General features: G+C 40.4%; 2 protein-coding genes across 3 annotated transcripts; both read right to left on the reverse strand.

Annotated features, from left to right (window-relative positions):
* Positions 1-4,901: 4,901 nt before the first annotated feature.
* LOC108198111 (uncharacterized) lies at positions 4,902-6,164 on the reverse strand. The gene is made up of 2 exons (XM_064083681.1): positions 5,686-6,164; positions 4,902-5,640 (listed from the first exon to the last, which is right to left on the reverse strand). The coding sequence occupies exons 1-2, from the start codon at positions 6,162-6,164 to the stop codon at positions 4,902-4,904; spliced, it is 1,218 nt and encodes a 405-aa protein (XP_063939751.1).
* A 4,942-nt stretch (positions 6,165-11,106) lies between these two features.
* On the reverse strand, positions 11,107-13,158 carry LOC108198889 (transcription factor MYB1). Of its 2 annotated transcripts, XM_064082619.1 has the most exons (4): positions 13,021-13,158; positions 12,003-12,176; positions 11,802-11,931; positions 11,107-11,717 (listed from the first exon to the last, which is right to left on the reverse strand). In XM_064082619.1, the coding sequence occupies exons 2-4, from the start codon at positions 12,133-12,135 to the stop codon at positions 11,186-11,188; spliced, it is 795 nt and encodes a 264-aa protein (XP_063938689.1). In that variant the 5' UTR covers positions 12,136-12,176; positions 13,021-13,158; the 3' UTR covers positions 11,107-11,185. The 2 variants fall into 2 exon arrangements, with proteins under 2 accessions (XP_063938689.1, XP_017222148.1); XM_017366659.2 differs by lacking the exon at positions 13,021-13,158 and having other exon boundaries at positions 12,003-12,274.
* Between the last annotated feature and the right edge of the window lie 807 nt (positions 13,159-13,965).

Genomic DNA, 13,965 nt, shown 5'->3' on the forward strand with positions numbered 1-13,965 from the left:
TCTAGCACTAATCATGATAAGCCCGAATGTTCTAGAGTCCGTGAGTCTATGAGTGAACCTAGTCCTGGGCCCATTTCTCAAAAGCCCAACGAAGAAGTTTATAAGCCAAAGGTTCCTTACCCACAAAGACTCATTCGCCCTAAACAATCGGCCCAAATGGAACAAATTCTAGAGGTTTTCAAACAAGTCAAGATAAACATTCCTCTTTTAGATGCCATTCAACAAGTTCCTTCTTATGCTAAGTGTCTAAAAGATTTGTGTACCCATAAGAGAACCACCCATGTTCCTAAGAAAGCCTTTTTGACCTCACAAGTAAGCTCGATTCTCTCGAATCAAATTCCCGTGAAATATAAGGACCCCGGTTGTCCTACAATTTCTTGTGTCATAGGCAATACTTTTGTGGATAAGGCATTACTTGATTTAGGAGCGAGTGTGAATCTTCTTCCTTTCTCGGTCTACCAAGCCCTAGGTTTAGGAGATCTCAAGACCACCAATATGACCCTTCAACTTGCCGATCGTTCTATTAAAATGCCTAAGGGAATTATTGAGGACGTGTTGATCAAAATCGGTGATTTTATCTTTCCCGTTGACTTTGTTGTTCTCGAGACTCAACCCGTCTCGAATCCGAAGAACCAAATTCCTATCATTTTAGGACGACCTTTTCTTGCTACATCCAATGCCTTAATCAATTGTAGGAATGGTTCGATGAAGCTCACATTCGGAAACATGACCATTGATTTAAACATTTTCAACGTAGGAAAAGAACCCAATGAGCTTTACGAGCAACCTATAGGAGTCAATGTGGTCAACAAGTTTGTCACATGGTCTAGCTTTGAGGATAGTGAGATTGAGTCTCTTTTGAATGAGGATTTCAAAGTCAACCACGAGAATAATAGAGACTATCGAGAGTCTTTGAAGGAGTTGACCTCGGAAGAGTTGTTAGGAGAATTGAACGACATTTGTTCAAAATGGGAAACTCCACCCGAGATTGTTCGTGTCGACCCTAGGCCCGCTTTAGAGAGTCATGTAGGTGAAACACCGATATTTGACTCGTTGTTCCATCATTCGCATAGCGCCTTAGGAAAGGATGACATCGTTTCTTACATCGTTCCTAGTGATTTATCCTATAACCAAAATTGCATCGTCTCTAATTTGCTTGATAATAAAGAAGCATTAAGTTGGTTTAGGAAGAACATTAGTGACACTTGTCCTATAGGGATAAACGATGGTCACATGCTCGAGAAAGTCTTTGTGCCCAAAAATTTTCGAAAACATTTTGACTCTTTCTCGAAGCTTCCTCCCATCTTTCCTTCCGGAATTGGCTGATTTGCTTCCGTCTTCGTACCTTCCCTCATGAAGTTCAGGTATGGGGAAGGAAGTGTGTGTGTGTGTGAGTCGTGTAAGTGTTCATTCGTAAATAAAAATCCCCTTCATATCTATTTCAGGTATTTTTCTCTTTACTCTTTCATTTCAATTCTATCTTTTGCATACATTGAGGACAATGCATGATTTAGGTATGGGGAGGGCTTTAGTGTAATTCTTAAAAAATGAAAAACCCTAAAAAATGAAAAATTAGAAAAATCCAAAAATAGAGATACTTTTAGCTAAGTTGTCTTTCCCTCATTCGAACTTTAGGAGTAGTTGGTGTTTAGCATGTTTTCGAAAAGTATATATATATAGTGTCTTTTAGATAATTTGAACGTAGTTGAGTAATGTTGTCTTTTTGAAACTTGTATCGACCGATTTGTACTTTAAATTCCAAGATGGCACACACAGTTGCACAAGACCTTTGATGGAGAGATTGTCTAGTGATATTATTCGATACCTGAGAGAGAACCCACATGTTGAAACAATGTCGAATCGAACCTTTGCGAATAAAAAAATAGAAAAAAAAAAGAGATAGAAAAAGAAAAGGAATAACTACTTCAATACCCATTGTTCTTTATAGATAAAATCTTTAGATAAATGGGCAAAAGTAGGTTGGCTAGTCTCGTTTTGTGGCCTTTGTTACTCGAGCAATTAAGTCCGTTGGGGGATTTCAAAACCTAGTGCCCTAAGACCATTTGGTTTGGGAGTCACTGACCTAAAGCTCGCTACATGGGTAACATTGTTTGCCTAAGAAAACGGACAAAATAAAGTCAATGCAAAAAAAAAAAAAGAAGAAAAAAAAAAGAAAAAAAAAAGGAATAAGAGTTTGTGAAGTTTGGCTAGATATTTGTTTCGATAGAGATTGGGTCAGTTCAAAATTGGTTGAAAAAGAGAAAATGTTCTTAGACGATTAGGATCCATCAAAGGCCTTAAATTACTTACACTCCTTGGATTTCTAGTAAATCTTTGTGTCGATGCAAGTAGATTAGAGACAACTGTATCTTGATTATTAGTAGATGAGTCTTTAAGTCGTATTTTCCTTAAAAACGCTTTTTGTTAACACCAACGAAATTAGAGTAGAGTCGAGTAGACACTTGCTAGAATGTCTCGAAGTTTTTATGGGTATATCTTCTGTAAACCCTTAGGAGACAAAACTCCTCTTCTAGAGATCGTCTACGAGTTTAACGGGTTGGTGAACCTAAAATCACCCGTCACGCCTACGAAAAGGAGTCTAGGAATCGCATCTAGTTTTCTTAGTTTATTTTCTTTTCTTTTGATTTTTACTCGAGGACGAGCAAAAGATAGGTATGGGGAAGTTTGATTAGTCCATATTTTTGCATAATTAAATGCCTATCTTTTGTTTATTTTCGTAGTATTAATCGCTTATTTATTTTATTTCAGGAAATTGTAGATAAATAAAGAAAGAAGAGAAAATGCAAGAAAAAGAAGAAAAGGGAAAAGAAAAGAAGAAAATCAAAAAGAGTTGGCAAGTAAGGGGGCACATGGAGGGCTATGATCTACCCAACACACATGGCACATGGATGGACAAGATTTAGCCACCCTACCCCTAAACCCTAAATCTTTAGCTATAAATCCCCCATCTCTTTACTTGTAATCATCATCTTTTTAACCTAGTCTTTTCCTAGTTGGTAGGTAGTATAGTGCTAGATCTTCTTTTGTTCCTTCAATTTCATACCATATTTGTAAACACTTTTTATTTTAATGCAAATTTACTTTTAGCTTGATCTTGTATTATCTCTATTTTTCTTGCTTCAAGTGGCTATTCTTCTTAGTACCACCATATGCCTAATGGCTTTTGGGAATGAAGAAGCCTTTTAATTAGTATAGATCTCTTACTTTATAGATTTAATTGTTGGTAGAAACTTGAACTCTAGCACAAAAGTGATTTGTGTGGGGGTTAAATATCAACATTTAAAGGCTTCCATCTATTAGTAGTGTTAATTCGAGATTTTAGTTTTCTTTATTATAACGAATTAGAAGCCTCTGGTTCTTGTTCTTTACTCGGCTACTCAGTTATTTTATGTAGTTTTTGTTTTGTTTACAAACTACCCCATCCCCTGTTTCGTTTTTAAACAGAAAATCACCTGCTCTGTTTTTGACTTTTCTTTCTTTTTCTGGTAATTTGCTTCGATGTACAGCTGAGTCATTTCCGAGTTAATGAATCTCTTGTTTCTGCTTTTGCTTGCTGGGTTCCATACTAATCCGAGTTTACTGTTTTCTTTGCTGCGCTTTTTTGTGTTGTTTTGGGTTTAGATTTTTCGCCGAGTCGAGCTGCTTTGCAACGAGTCTGTAGACCTGGGTTCACCGAGTCATAGCTGAGTTGCAGCAGTCATGTGTTTCCGGGTTTCATTTCTTGTTGCTTCATCGAGTCACTGAGTCTTTGAGTAGATTAGTCGAGTCCTGTTTTTTTTTGGAGTCCATTGTCCGAGTCTGCCATTTCCGAGTCTGTTAACAGCTTGTTTATTGCTTGTCGAGTTCTGCTGGGTTTCGATTTTAAGCTTTTTAATCTGTTTGTTTTGGTTTTGCTGAGTAGTGCTGCGTGTTGTGTTGTTTGGTCCGAGTTTGGAATTGTGTTTCTGAGTTGACTATTTTTTTGTTTGGCGAGTCATTGAGTTGGGAGTTTGGGTTATGAGTCAAGCTGGTTTCTCTTTACGTTTTGTTGAGTTTAACTTAAAGTCGAGCTGGGTATGATTCTACTCTGTTTCACCGAGTCATCGAGTCGAGTACTGAGATTTCATTGTTGTTGAGTTATTGTTTGTCGAATCTGGCTGTTGTTTGTTCTGTTTCTTTGATTTAGTCGAGTCATTCCTGAGTTGATGGGTTTGAATTTTGCGACTGTATTTAGCCAGGTGTTTATTTGCTTGTTTTGCTGAGTGTATTAATGAGTCACTTTTGTTTGTTTCACCGAATTGCTATTGTAATGGCTAGTTGTTAAATTCTGGAGGTATGAACTGTGTGTTTGGTTAAGCTAAGCTGTCGATTCTGTTTTGCGTCTCCATTAACATTTGTACTTAGTTTTAATTTTAGTTTTACTCGGGAGGATAATTTTGGTTAGTAAAATTGGTTGGTGGCTAATCAAATAAGCAATTGGGTTTAGTTTAAATCGTTTGGCCTAGGTTAATTTAGTTTAATTTATGAAGTTATTCCTAGTTTTCAGTATAATGTATTTTGGCCAGCTTCGTTTTATAGCAATGTCACGGTCAACTTTGCTTAAGTTAGTTAAATAACTTTTGGTTTAATTGGTGATTTTAAGTTAGTAATCTATTTTCTTTTTTTTTCATTAATTAATCATATTAAAACTTTTCTCAAATTAATTGCTCTAATCCGCCTAGGTTAAATATCAAGGATTGCGAAAATAATTTAATCCCTGTGGATCGAATCATAAATATTAAAACGGTGATCGTGCGCTTGTGATTAATTTAAAAATCCTTTTTCTAGCACATCAGGGAGTTAATGGATGTCAGCATCTCTGGGGGCTGGCGCACAACAGGTGCAAATCTCTGACAACGATCTCATCTCTTAACATAATCCTTCGCATCCTTCAGCATATTTGGCCAAAAGAACCCAAGACGAGTAATTTTGTGAGCCAAGGCTCTCCCGCCTAGGTGCTGGCCACAGATTCCTTCATGGACCTCTTTCAGGGCTTCCCGGGCCTCATCCGGCCTTAAACACTTCAAATAAGGTATAACACAAGATTTCTTATAGAGAATCCCTTCAATGAGTGCATACTTTAAAGCTCTTACTTGTAGTTTTCGTGCTTCCCCAGCATCAGGTGGTAGATGTCCAGTCTCGAGATACGTTTTGACCTCATCGATCCAAGTGGCCCCCGTGTCAATTGGGGCTACCAGCTTGGCATTGATACTTGGGGTTTTCAAAACCTGATAGTAAACACTTCCCGAGCACACCTCATTCTCTGAGGATGCAAACTGGGATAAGGCATCAGCCTTTGTATTCTCTTCCCTAGGTATATGTTCTACCAAACATTCTTTAAATTGCGTCATCTGGGCTTTCACAATCCTTAAGTATTTCAGCATTGTTTCTTCTCGTGCCTCAAATTCTCCATTAACCTGTGACACCACAAGTCTTGAATCCCCACATACTTTCAGGTTTTTAACCCTCAGGGTTCTCGCCAATCCCAATCCAGCTATAAGGGCCTCATACTCAGCTTCATTGTTGGTAGTTGGGAAGTCTAACTTGATCGCGTACTCGACTGTGAAGCCATCCGGGCTTCGGAGCACCAGCCCTGCCCCACTATTTTTTGTTTTTGAAGCTCCGTCAAAAAATAGTAACTAATACTCTTTAGGTTTCTCCTCTTCTTTGGGTTTCTTTACCATACTCTCCTGCCCTCCGACTTCCTTGTTGTCAATGGTGCATTCAACGAGGAAGTCAGCTAGAGCTTGAGCCTTGATTGCCACCCGTGGTTTGTATTGAATTTCAAATTCCCCAAGCTCTACTGCCCATTTGATTAATCTCCCACTAGCCTTCGGGCTATGCATTATGTTCCTAAGGGGCTGGTCTGTCAAGACTTCAATTTTGTGAGCCTGGAAGTAAGGCCTCAGCTTTATTGAAGCTGTAATCACGGCTAAGGCAAACTTCTCAATCACAGAATAGTTGAGCTCCGCTCCATGAAAAATCTTACTAACATTGTAGACGGGTTTCTGGATTTTTCGATCCTCACGAACCAAGACCGCACTCAGTGCTTTCTCAGAGACAGCCAAGTAGACATATAATGTTTCTCCATCCACGGGCTTTGATAAGAGTGGTGGCTCTGCCATATACTTCTTCAACTACTCAAAGGCCTCTTGGCTCTCACTTGTCCATTCAAAATCTTTAACTTTCTTCAAAGCCTTAAAGAAGGGCAAGCACTTATCCCCGGTCTTCGAGATGAAACGTCCTAGTGCCGCGATTCAACCTGTTAGCTTTTGAACATCCTTTATAGACTTAGGCGGCTCCATATCAAGGATGGCCTTTATCTTGTCGGGGTTGGCCTCAATCCCACGTTTTGAGACCATCAGACCCAAAAATTTTCCAGACCCAACTCCAAAGGCACACTTGGCTGGATTCAACATCATCTTATGTGTCCTCAGGACTTCAAAAGCCTCTCTCCGGTGTTCAAGGTGATCAGCTTTGTTCAAGCTCTTCACTAGCATATCATCAACATAGACCTCCATGGTTTTTCCAATCAGATGTTTGAACATCTTATTTGCCAGGCGTTGATATGTGGCTCCTGCATTCTTTAAACCAAACGCCATAACCAAATAACAAAAGATACCAAAATCAGTGATGAATGATACCTTAGGAATGTCGTCCTTATTCATTCGGATCTGGTTGTATCCACTAAAGCCATCCATAAAGCTCAACATCTCGTGCCCAGCTGTAGCATCGATCAGGGTATCTATTCTTGGGAGAGGAAAACAGTCATTAGGACAAGCATCATTCAAATCTGTGAAGTCTACACATATCCTCCACTTTCCATTAGCTTTCTTGACCATGACTGGGTTGGCTAGCCATTCTGGGAATTGGATTTCCTCTACAAAACCTGCTTCCAAAAGCTTATCGACCTCCTGTTTTATGGCTTCCTGCCTCTCAGGTGCAAAACATCTCTTCTTTTGTTTCACGGGTTTTCTATCTGGGCTTACGTTAAGCGTGTGTGTCATAAAGAGTGGATCAATCCCTGGCATATCGGCTGCGGTCCAAGCAAACACATCCCGGTTGTTCCTCAAGAATTTCACAAATTCGGATTTCATATCCTCGGGGAGCGACGCCCCTACATAGGTCACCTTCTCGGGCTCATCTGGATATAGGGAGAAGGGAACCAAGTCCTCAGCAGGCTTTCCTCTCCTTTCCTCTTCCTCTCGGACATCCAAGTCCTCAATTGGGAGAACTTGCCCCCCGGTCCCTCCAGATTTCAGAGCCCCCACATAACAACTTCTAGCCATTTTTTGATCTCCTATCTCTTCTCCCACCCCATTCTTGGTAGGGAATTTGATCTTCAAGTGGTAGGTGGATGGGATTGCTTTAAAAGCATGTATCCCAGTCCTCCCAAGGATAGCATTGTAGGTTGATGAAGCCTTAACGACCAAAAAATTCAGCATACATGTGGCCTGTCTAGGCTCGGTGCCCATTGTCATGGGTAGTTGGATCATACCTTCAATCTTTGTCTCCACGTTATTAAAGACGTATATAGGCATATCTGAAGGTGTCAATTGCGAATCAAAAAATCTCATCTTCTCATATGCATCATGAAATAAGATATCTACTGAGGCTCCACTGTCAACGAGTACCCTTTTTACAGAAGAGTTTCCAATCACCGGGGTGATTACCAAAGGATCATCATGGGGAAATTTAACTCTGTCAAGATCTAAATTGTCGAATGCTAGAGCAAACTCAATTTTTGCCCTCTTCGGGGGCTCTCCAACAATGTACATCACTTCACGAGCATAAGCTTTTCGTGAGTTACTAGATAGGCCTGCTGCGGTCGGTCCTCCAGAGATTACATTGATCACAGGCCCTCTAGGCTGGTTTCTCTTATTCCTATCATCGTTGTCTCTTCCACGGTTGTCATTGTCATGGGGATTCTTGTCCGTATCCCTAGTATACCTGGACAACTTGCCTTTTCGGATCAAAAACTCGATCTCATCCTTCAACTGCCGACAATCATTGGTCTTATGTCCTGTATCCTTATGAAACCTGCAGTACAAGTCCTTGTTTCTCTTTTCGGGGTCAGTCCTGATAGGCTTCGGCCATCGAACACTTTCATCTTTCTCAATTTCCATCAGGATCTGACTCCTAGGGGCATTCAGCCATGCATACTCAGTGAACCTCGGTCCTGCTTTCTTTTTGGTGGGGGACTTATCACCATCCCATGTCTTTGAATACTTACTATCCGTGTTGTACTCGGTGTCGTTTCCACGTTTCTTCGGGTTCGGGGTCGGTCCCTGGTTATTCTGAGATTTCTTCAGGCTTTCCTCAGCCTTGATATACTTCCCGACCCTCTCCTGGAGCTCATTCATATTTTCAGGGGCCCTCTTGGCTAGTGATCGGCGGAAATTATCATCCGTGGTTCCTTGCTGTAGGGCAATCATGGCTACTTTCTGGTCTAAATCCGGGACCTTGAGCGCCTCCTTAGTGAACCTATTCATATAGTCTCTGAGGGATTCGTTCCTGCCTTGATGAAGGTTCATCAACGAGGCTGAACTCTTAGCGTGGGTCTTGCTCCCAATAAACTGGCCTACGAAAGCTCGGCTCAAATCTCCAAACGAGGATATAGAGTTAGGGGGTAGTCGACTATACCAGTGTTGTGCCATCCCACTCAAAGTTTGGGGAAAGGCTCGACACTTAATGGCCTCCGTGACTGGTTGCAACAGTAATGCATTCATGAAAGTTCGTACATGATTCGCGGGGTCACTCGTTCCATCATACGCCTTAATTGTGGGCAACTTGAACTTTCGAGAAATCCTTGCTGCCATGATCTCCTCGGTGAATGGGGGGATCGGGTTATCTGGATCACCTGCAGCCAACAAGTGAATTCTATTCATACCTGCGTTCTGAGGGTTTTCAGTTTGTTGCCGAGGTTCGGGTGGTGGCTGCCTGGTCTGGTGTGCCGCCCTGTCTCTTCTCAACTGAGCTATCTCCTGTTCATAAGCTCGAATCCTGGCTTCGTACTCCTGGTCCGTGGGTCGACGGGACTCGGGGTTATTCGGCCCGGTGTTGTGCTGGGAGTCTCGGTTCTGGTTTCCGTCTCTCCTCCTTCGTGGGGGAATATCATAGTCCCTCTCCGAATCTTCAGAAGAGTCGTCCGTATAAACTACATACTCATCTGTTGGTCCTCTTGTGGTCGTCACAACGGTTGAGTAATGAGCCCCATGATCAGTGGCTGTGGCCACAACATTAGTCATAGGGGGCAGCGTGCCAAAAATCATAGGAATCGAGGTTTGAGCAGCGGTGATTGTGCCACTGCTAGCAAGGGTCAACGTGACTGGTGGTGTGGTGGTGACGGGATTCGAGGTTTCAGCGGTGACCTGAGACAAGGGTGGATCCTGGGTTGCGGTGTTGTCTCCGTTTGAAGGTGCATGAATTTCTGAGCGTAATCTGGTGGACACCATGGTTGTTGTCTTCTTCCCACAGACGGCGCCAAATGTTATGGATCAAAAATCGAGGGGTGAGCTTCGTGCTTTTTGACTGATCTCGCGAGTCGGAACTCAGACGGGTCCTCACGAGGTGCCTACGTATCTTCAGCGGGGTGAAGAATCAAGTCAAAAAACGTAGTTCTATTTTGGAGGGGTAGAGCCCTTTATATAGATGTCTCAGGGTTAGAGACTGATTAGAAGTAGGATCCCTGGTGTTAGAGTCCTAGTAGAAATAGGTATTTGAGTCAGATATAGGATAGGACTGATCTCTGATCCTTATCTTGAGCTACTGGAGGTTATCTAGGACTCTAGATAGTTATCCACGAAATTCAGAGTTCTTGTAGGACTTTCGGAGTCCTGGACTCGTCAGTCAGACTCCTAGTAGGACTAGGATTCGAGTTCTGGGCCCTGACCGGGCTGGGGGCTCGTGCCTTGAGTTTGGGCAGCCCACGTTTCTCAAACATGGATGCCCAACGGGCTTTTTATAACCTCAATCTGCTAGCCACGAATTTTGGGTGATAAACCCAGAATCCGGGCCTTATATTCTGGCCTTTAATCAGACCCGGGCTCAAAATAACCCAATAATTTTTAAGGCCAATTTCAGACCCATATCAAGTTCATACCTTAAAAATATTTTCTCTTCCACAAATATATAATTATGCTATATAACAATGAGACTTGGTGAGGTGAGGGACTTTAGCAACTTAAAAAGTAGCAAAGTCATTTCCGACTGCGGTTAAAAGATAAGTCAGTCGGAAATGTATCGGCGGCCCAACATCTCATCCCCCCTCAGCCAATCACCAGACGACAACAAGTTAAATGATAGCCAATTATTTTAAACCCAGTCAGGTTGGTCGGAAATGACATAAGGCAGTCGAAAATGATTTGGTCGGAAACAAAGTTCAAGGCTCACTTGTGGAGCGTCTGCTCTAAAACCGACCAACAAACCGGTCGGAAATGATGCGGTCGGTAATGTGTTTTACTGACGCAGCGTCCATGTCAGCTAAGGAAAGTTAGTAAAAGGGACCCACATCACTTATAGCCGACAGATTGCGGGAGGCCGGTGAAGTTGGTCGTAAATGACCCCTTCTTTTTCGATCGGAGTCGGCTTGATCGGTATGTCGGTCGGAAATGTGCGCTTTATTTCTGACCATGACGATCGGTCGGTTTTGTGCCTTTTTCTTGTAGTGATACTTCTATAGTCACATTCTACACCATCTCTTGACCTATCAAAAAAATATATTATGTATATTAAATTAAAATAATAATTATAATATTATTAATATATTGAGTAGTGCTAAGTACACAAAATTGTATATATAAAATTTGTACATAATAAAGTGACAAGTGATGTGGTGTGTTTTAATTGGGGTTGATGTAAATGCAAAGTGCCTATTCCAATTAAAACTCATCGCATGTCATTATGTACAAATTTTATACACAATTATGTACACCAAATATGTTCCTTATATATTATAGCTAGCTACAAACCTATTTTGGTCTCCTCCTTCATCTACGCTGGAGACAATGATGTATGATTTAGCTTTGTGTTAATGAAATTTCATTAAGTTTCAGAAAAAAAACAACATATAGAAAATGTGCAATGCGGCTCTTATTTTCAAGGGCTATCTAAAGAAAATACAATAGGGTGTACACAAGCCAGAGTTTTAGACGAATAACCAATCTCCAACACAATCAGCAGAGTAAAGGTTGAGATTCGAATACAAATTTTGTTCATCTACACTCCAAAACTCCTCCAGATCAGTCTTGTCATGCGAAAAGACCCAGCTTGGCATATGTTCCATCTCATATTCAATATGACTTTCAGTGCCTAATGAACCCGAAAGATCGTAATCCAACAGCTCCGTTAAGGATATGTCACCCAAGTCAGTGTCAGCAGGCACAAGGTCTATCGGAACATGATTACTATTTTCATCTGCGGAGCCTGGGAACTGATCACTGCAATTTAAAGCCTTAACATGATCACATACATTACTGGACTCAACATTCTGCGGAAACAAGTCAACTTTGTCGACCTTTTTATTCATCTTCTTTTTGTTACATTGTTTTGTATGGGCCTTAGAAGAAGAAGCCAATGTAGTGTGATTCCCATGTGTCTTTTTTCGTAAAGTTGTGTTCCAGTAGTTCTTGATTTCATTATCTGTTCGGCCAGGGAGTCTCCCCGCTATTAGCGACCATCTGTCACAGTACGTGAAATGATAAATTCAGTAATCCAAAGTTTTGGTCCCCAGGGAAAAAAAATGTAGACATAGCTAAACCTACCTGTTACCGAGAAGCTTGTGAAGTCGAATGATGAGGTCTTCTTCATCATCAGAGATGTTACCTCTCTTGATATCCGGTCTCAAATAGTTCAACCATCTCAGTCTGCAACTCTTCCCGCATCTCTTTAAACCTGCATTACATAAAAAAATTTAAGTTGTTGTATTCGGCAAATTTGTACACACAGAGAGGATACAATTGTACCAGCTGTTTTGGGAAGGTTACGCCATCCGCCTTCGCCATGGAGAAGAATGTAATCAGAGAGAAGTTTGTCTTCAGCGGCGGTCCAAGCTCCTGTCTTCATCCCCACTTTGGAACAGCAAGGCCTCCTTCCCATTTTGCTCCTTGTTTGGTCAGAAGCTCACTGCTTTCACAAATCTATGTACATATATATATATTATATATAGATCATAGAGCGATAAACACATGCTCCAAAGTATTAGGCGTGTGTGCCTAACAACCACAGGGATGCATTCCATACAACAAACTTAAAAATCGAGTAAATATTTTAGTTTTTCTGTTAGTTAAAAAAAAAAAGTTAACAGAAAAAATACTCCCTCCGTCCCAAAAAGAGTGAGCTGGTTTGACTTTCACGGAGATTAAGAAAAATGTAGTAAGTTTAGTTGAAAAGTGTGTAAAGTGGTGGGACCTACCAATATTTAATAATAGATTTGAGATAGTGGAGGAAGATAGTGGGTGTAATAGTGTTTATATTATTATAGAAAAGAGATAGTGGAAGAAAGTAGTGGATGTAATAGTGAAAAGTAGTGTTCAAAAATAGTAAGTATTGTAGGTTCATTCTTTTTGGGACGTCCCAAAAAGGAATAAGGGTCACATAAAATGGGACAGAGGGAGTATATATTAAAAGATGGAAACGTCCCCGCCCCCCGAACGTAGACAGTAGCAAACTGAGGTGTACCATAAAATAATTATGTTTTTTTGGGTTTTGCTTTTTTTGTGTCGGTCATGATAGCTATTCTATATGGAAATGCTTGGTGCATATACAAAATTTTGTATATAATGATATGTGTTGCATTTTAATTGGAATGAGCTCCTGTATTTATATCAACCACCCAATTAAAATCCACTACATCCATTGCCACATCATTATGTACAAAAATTCTATCCACAATTTTGTGCACCTAGCACTACTCATTTTATATTGTCGTGTGTGTAAGATTGCAAACACTCATAGTTGTGCGGTTAGTTAATGTATTCTCACATATTTGGCTCATGTTGTGCCCCTCAGACATTAGTCTTAATCGACTTTATTTCCAGAAAAGTAGGTCACTGTTACACAGCTCAGGTTCCTCCTAAATTGCTTTCAAACAGGAAAATACATTCAAAACCTTAAGACTACTGATTCACTGTAGCTTGTGTATATATTTGTATCATACACTTTAATTTTATGTTCAAGTTAATACGATTTTTTTTTTAATATTTATCAAATAAAATTCACTCTACATAAAACTAACTGAGCACGTACATCCAACTAAATATTTTTTAACATAGAATGAATAAGTTTTTTTTTTTGATAACCAAAATAATTTATTTATAAAAGCTTCTCTTAAGAGAAAAGATACGGAACACCAACCTCTGTAAAGAGGAGACACATACTACAGCATCCAGCAAAACACATACTAGCACCACAGACCTAGCAGAAAAAGAGGTAAAACCAACTTATTATTATATTCTCTAAATTATACTCCCACTAACTATTTATTAAGTTGATACAGCTCCTAAAATAAACACCCAGTACCATCACCATACTCAGGAGATACACCAGCTTTAAAATCATGTGGCTGTATATTGTAATGCACATCGGGTTTTCTCCCAGCTTCATGCATACACTGCATTATGGAGCTTTTCTAAACACCAGGGGAAAAAAAAGATTCTGCAGGCCGGTAGTTGAAAATATTTAAAAGCCTAGTGTCAGTACACACATGTAAATGCCTAGACAACTGACTTGAGGGAATTAAAAGAAGGAACTTTGAGGACCAATTTTGTATCTCATTTTCGATGGGGTAGGTGATAATGAAAGGCTACGTTAACAGTACATATAATTTAATTTTATGTTTGGTACCGGTCCGGAATCAAAATTATATATCAATCTATTCCCGCGGTATATAATGGGGAACACTACAAGAAAAACGGTTATTTTTTACTG

Source organism: Daucus carota, chromosome 8, assembly GCF_001625215.2.
Source record: "Daucus carota subsp. sativus chromosome 8, DH1 v3.0, whole genome shotgun sequence".
Classification (NCBI taxonomy): Eukaryota; Viridiplantae; Streptophyta; class Magnoliopsida; order Apiales; family Apiaceae; genus Daucus; species Daucus carota.